General features: G+C 33.1%; 1 protein-coding gene across 1 annotated transcript; it reads right to left on the reverse strand.

The window, feature by feature from the left end:
• Positions 1–1,734: 1,734 nt before the first annotated feature.
• Positions 1,735–4,807, reverse strand: LOC114753149 (uncharacterized). The gene is made up of 2 exons (XM_028941816.1): positions 3,936–4,807; positions 1,735–2,371 (listed from the first exon to the last, which is right to left on the reverse strand). The coding sequence occupies exons 1-2, from the start codon at positions 4,805–4,807 to the stop codon at positions 1,735–1,737; spliced, it is 1,509 nt and encodes a 502-aa protein (XP_028797649.1).
• Positions 4,808–6,000: the final 1,193 nt, after the last annotated feature.

Consider the following 6,000-nt stretch of genomic DNA (forward strand, 5'->3'; position numbering starts at 1 on the left):
ATGTCATAACTTAATTATAAGATTTTATTTATAAATTATAAATGAGATATTATAATTAAGACCAGAAGTAGTATCTTTTTATTCTTTTTAATCAATAATTTGTTTCTGAAAAATTTGGGATGACATGGATATGATTTGTGAGCAATATAATTTTTTTACTCTTTTTATATGTTATAGCCGATTGATTTTACGCTGATATATTAATTATTTAGAAGTACTAATAGATTTTGAGTTTTGTTTTTGTGACATAAACGCCGAGCCATTTGTATGTTATATTACTTCCAATTCTTAGCATAGGAATTCGTTTGAATTTTATTTTAATCCTAAATATAATATCTCAATTCACTTTATCTCTCATATTTATCTATTTTTTTTAAGATATCCTTGTAATAATAGTAATTCTAACTAATACATTTATTAATAAGGATATTTTAAGAAAGACAGTACCTAGTTATTACAAATAACTAACTCAACTAGTTTTTTTAATCTACTCAAATTAGTCAACTAACTTTATATTAAGGACCAAAGGTAGTAGAAGATTAAAATGGGTGAACAGTATTTATTATATATCAATACGATTATTAATTTATTTTTGTGTTATAAAAATTTTCTCAAAATTTAAACAAATTTGAAACAATTCATCCCATAGTTTGTTTCCTTTTGCAAACAAGCTAGAACAATATGGTCTGATGATATGTATATAATTTACGAGAAAGTCATATATTTAAATTATCAATACACGGCTTCCAATAATATATATATGTATTGGCCCTAAAAATATTAATTATTCGTTATGTTAGAAGTAAATTAAATGATTCTTATTTCTCAACGAGATTGTATGTATGCCTTATGTCTTCACACACGAAGTCTCAGAAAAAGCGTATTTGAATAATATAATTATTTATGTGCATGGGTTGGCCAAATAAAAAATATCAATACTGATATGTCGGCATTGTTCTTCGGTGATCACGGAACCTTCAGCCTCTCATTTCGTTGCTATAATAACTTTTCTTTCGATCTCCATAACACCCCCACCCTTTTACATACACTGATGGAAATAAAACCATCCAGCACACCTCATGTGGATAATATCCATCTCCCTCACGTAAATCATACTCATCCTAACTTATTGAATTGAAACAAAATTTACATTTAAACACTTCATCATTATGCATGGTTGGCTCAAAATAAAAAAAAAATTCCCTTATCAACTATGTATAGAAAAAACGCGAAGCCAATTTATAGTTTTCTTTTCATAACTGGATTTCATAGAAAAAGAAGAAATATAATTATCACTCGCCAAAACAACACAACACCTTGTCATTTATATTAACAAACACAAGAGAATCGATCATTTGCTTTTGTTTACAGGATTTCTTCGAGTGGGACAAAAAAAAAGGTGTTGAGTGTGTTTCATTAATGAAAAGTTGGATAAGTATGATTATTTATACTTTCATATATCATGTAATCTATTTTAAAATTATAATTAAGCCTATATATCCTGAAAAAAATTAATAATAGCTGGTAAATAATAATTAATCATAATGCACACCACAACGTTACAAAAAAATTAAAAAGAAAATTCATTTCACACATATTCATCCCATACAAAGCAAAAGTGTTTTTTTTTTCCAAATCTAATACACGTAAAATCATAGTAGAAGGTTTCTACGTTGAAGGGCGACAGGCTATAAATAAAATAAAATTCATAAATCGTGATCTTTATCTAGAAAGCTAAGCGATGTGGAGATGGAGGGTTTCTCTGAACTCGAACCTGCGAGTTTCACTGTAGAAAGTTTTATGTTTATTAGGCCAATACGTCAACCAAATCCAACCCCTAATCTCCCACTCCATCGTCTTCCCAATGGCACCTTTATCCACTTTCCACAGCACACTGTCTCCATACTCATCGCCTGCAAATATGATCCCTCCCTGCCTCGTAAAAGGCCTATGAGCGCTCGAATACCTGTCTCTGAACCATGACCTAGGGTTGAGCAATGCACACTTCGAAGGCTTGGACGAGAACACTTCTTTACCATTTATGCTGTCATGAAGAAACCAGTTCAGGTTCGCACTGTAACCGTACGTGGATTCTTCGAACTTCCATGGCTTCAAGCTCACTGTTGATGTCTCTCCAGCTGATACTTTGAGACCCAAGGGATTGTTTGGTTCCAGGGAAGCTTCTATGCTTTTGTCTATGCCTATCTCTCTTCGTGGGTTCTCTGTGGATTTGCTCACTGATAGACTCAGCACTTGGTTTTGTAGTGTGGGTGTGAGTTCCAAGCATATTCTTGAAGGGAAATGCTTTTCCCCTGCCCCTATTCCTCGTCCTCTCAGAAGGTTCTCGTTCACAAGCTTCACAACGTCACACCTGTTCACAAATGATCTTAATGTACGTAGTTTATGTGCAGGTAACAAACCAAACGGCTCTGATAAGAAACGACCGACAAATATTTAAAACTGTGATCAGACAAAATTTGTTAGCTGGTTCCGTATAGTGGAAGTTGTAACCTCTAATCCTGTTTGAAATGGCTTATATTTACGAAACACAAGGTTAAGAAGAGTTTTGTCTTGATTTATATAAAACTTACTTATAAATGATTTCCATTGTTATGCCCGACAAGGCCTTGGTTTAAATCTTTAAGTTTCATGAATATAGATTGATTCTGACCAATGATCAATCGATGTGCATGTTCTACATAGCATAACAAAAAAATTCATTAGGTCTGTTCCAAACTTCCAATAGAAGGATTGGGAGGAAAGTGGTCCATTTTTCTACCCTCATTTGGTAAAAAAGAATGGAGAGAAGAGAGAAATTTGAATAAATTTTCTTAGCCCTCCCATATACCTCGAAAGAGGACAAATTAAAGAGAGTTAAAGTGAAGGGGAAAATAAATGAAAGGAGGTGGTGTAACCTTCTACCTGAAAAGTGGGGACTACCAAAACCTTTCTCTCTTACTCTACCCATATTTTAGGCCAACATCCAAAATAAAAAGGGGCCCCTATCTCTCTCCTACAAAAATGTTGGATGATTTGGAGGGAAGAGGAGCCATTAATTTTTATAACCAAAGTATTCTTATTTATTTTTTAATTTCAAGTTCGCTCTTAAAAGTTATGCCTTGTCACACGTTAAATTATTATGTTGTGCTTTTTTTTGGTGTGTATCTACTATCTAGCCTCCTCCCTTTCTTTCTTTCTATTTTGATAATCCTAGCCTCTAGCCCTTCTCTTCCCCTATGCATGACACATTTGATCTATATAATAATGTTTTAATTAAATTGGCTTTTTTTTTTTATAGAATTAAGCAATTCCTTTTGTTTTTTATGATCAGAAAATAAAATTAATCAAATAACCTAAAAAAGTCCATTAATAAAAAATTTACAATGAATAATATATGGTATTTGTGTAATGAGTATAAATTAAAACTGTTGACACTTTTAAAATAAGAAAATGACACATTATTATATAACTATTTAAAATTAAAAACTTCAAATGTAATAAAGTTATTATAATCCATTTGTTATTTTTCCTGATTTTTTTCTTACGTATGAACTAACAAAGGAAGATTAAAATTTCCTTTCTCCCCTCCCCAACCCCACATCTACTAAAATCACTGCTGTCGTTGTATTGTACCAACAACCAAACAAACCGTTAATTGCGCAAGGATTCCATCATGAAAGTTAATTAAAAACAAATGTTTTATATAAATCAAAGCGCACTATTCACTACCCCTCTTATTATGAAAAGATTACCTCCTGCTAATTGCAGTCGTGCAAGTAAAGAATTTGTGTTGTAGTAATCCTAAACAAATTAATACAATTGACCCCTAGCCTCATTTTGCATAACAATTAACATGCTTAATTTACCTAATTATTTCAGGTGTATATATATAATAATTCTTTCTCAAATTGAAATCAATAATCTTAATTAATTACCTTATGTTGTCAATGCTCACCACGATCTCCACCCACTTCTCTTGGACTGTAACCTGGTAATTGAACTGAAGAACACCTTCAAGCTGGTGGTATCTGAGAGAGAATTGAAGCCTCTCATCAACAGAGTGATTATTCGAATTCTCAACGTCCATGGCTATAACTGGGCAGTACAACTGAACTTTCCATAACCCAAAATCCGAAAAAGCACAAGAGAACAAGGCACAAGGCGTTCTGCAGTTACTCTGATTCACTGTTCGGAGCTCCACGACGCAAGTTGTGATAGCCAAGTTCACAGAACGCATCCACAGCTCTTCCAAGTTAGATCCCAGCAGTTTCATCAGAAGCTTTGATGCTTCTCTTGAATCAGAACCTGACAAGTGGTTCTTAATACTAGTAACGCATCCAATGCGTAGATCTTCTGGGGCTTCATATATAATAACTAGGAACAAGAGGGTGAGAAATGCGAGGTTGAATGTGTCTGGGAGGTTGGGAAGAATGGAATCAAGTTTGGGGAATTTCAAGGAGGGGCTGTTTTTGTTAGAACCGTAATGAAGAATGGCTTCAATGAAGTTGACAAGAACGTTGGAGGTGGTTGATTCGTTTAACAACTTGATGGATTTGGTATTATCATTAGAACTGGGCTTGAATGGTTTAGAAGTCCAGAGAGTTACTGGGATCTTAAAGTCTGCGACAATGGCGAAAAAGAGTTTTGAAGATCGGAGGCTTCTGGCTATGCTGAGATTAAGAGAAGGCTGGGACGTGCTTGAAGAACACAAGCGTAAGGTCATGGAACCTGAGGCTGGGCTCCATTCTGAGACTGGAGGAAGGTTCTGAATCCAGAAAAATACATCGGGAAATGTATAGACAGCCATGGAATATAACGAACGGAAGCTCTTTAGTTTCTTAGGTGTAACGATGATATGTTGAAGACTCCTCCTTTATAAGGATGCAGAATCAGAAATTGTGGTGAGTTGGGTCAGGGAAAAGTCAGAAGTAAAGATGGTCATATCGGACAAGATAACTGATTAATTTGATTTTACATCACATCCGATGTGAAAAGTTTCAAACTGGTAGCTATGATAAACCAATACCAAAAATGAGCAAAACATGCAATTCCTTTTACTGGAAGAATTTGTATTTTATATGCTTCATAATCTATTAGTTAACATTCATCTTAGGAAAAAGAGGGGAAAAAACACTAGATGATCTAAAGTTGAAGGAAAACGCATCCATCAGTCATGTTCCAAGTGAAGAGGAAGAGCCAATGTATCTCATCGACGTCACTACATATTATATGAAGTCAGAATCTTAACCGTTCACATTTAATCTAGTCAATTTAATAAACTAATGATATGAATGAATTTCCTTAAGCGAAGATATAACTATATATGTTGTATTCCTCGTTTGCTCGTGAAAGAACTTTCAGAATACAGTTAAGGCTAAATGTGTAATTTTATTCCTGATTTTATTTCTCACGTGTACTTAGCACCTGATCTTTTTAGTGTATAATTTTACTCGGAATCTGTTTTTTATGTTATTTTATTCTTGATCTTATTTAGTAGGCCCACCAAAATAAAAAGATCATAAATAAAATTACACTACTAAAAAGATTGTAACGCTAAATACGTCTAAAAAAATAAGATTAGTGTTTTTTTTTTTTTACAATATCATCCTGTATCTATCTGATTTTTACAATATCATCTCTTATCAGGCATTGAAACAACCGATTAAGCAATACAGGTAGTGTTATAGCATTGTGTAGGGATGTTTTTAAGACACTTATCTATCTGATTTGAACATCTATGTCGAAGCGGTCCATGATAAATAGAAACATTTATATTTCATTAACCGTTTCTCGTATTTTAATATTTAAATTACTTTTCATAAATACAATTCTAGGATAAGGAATAGTTAAAAACAAAAAACAAAATCCGTACGTATGCGAAGAATGTGTTATTCCCCTTAGATTTCGTTATAAAGCACCTTCTAATAATAAAAGAGATGAATGTGAATAAGAGTTATTGGTGAAATTAAATAAAGTTGCTCGCATTTTTTGTATCCTGCT

The sequence above is a fragment of the Neltuma alba genome, unplaced genomic scaffold (assembly GCF_004799145.2).
Source record: "Neltuma alba isolate B1F8T4 unplaced genomic scaffold, ASM479914v2 tig00007725_pilon, whole genome shotgun sequence".
In the NCBI taxonomy this organism is placed as follows: domain Eukaryota; kingdom Viridiplantae; phylum Streptophyta; class Magnoliopsida; order Fabales; family Fabaceae; genus Neltuma; species Neltuma alba.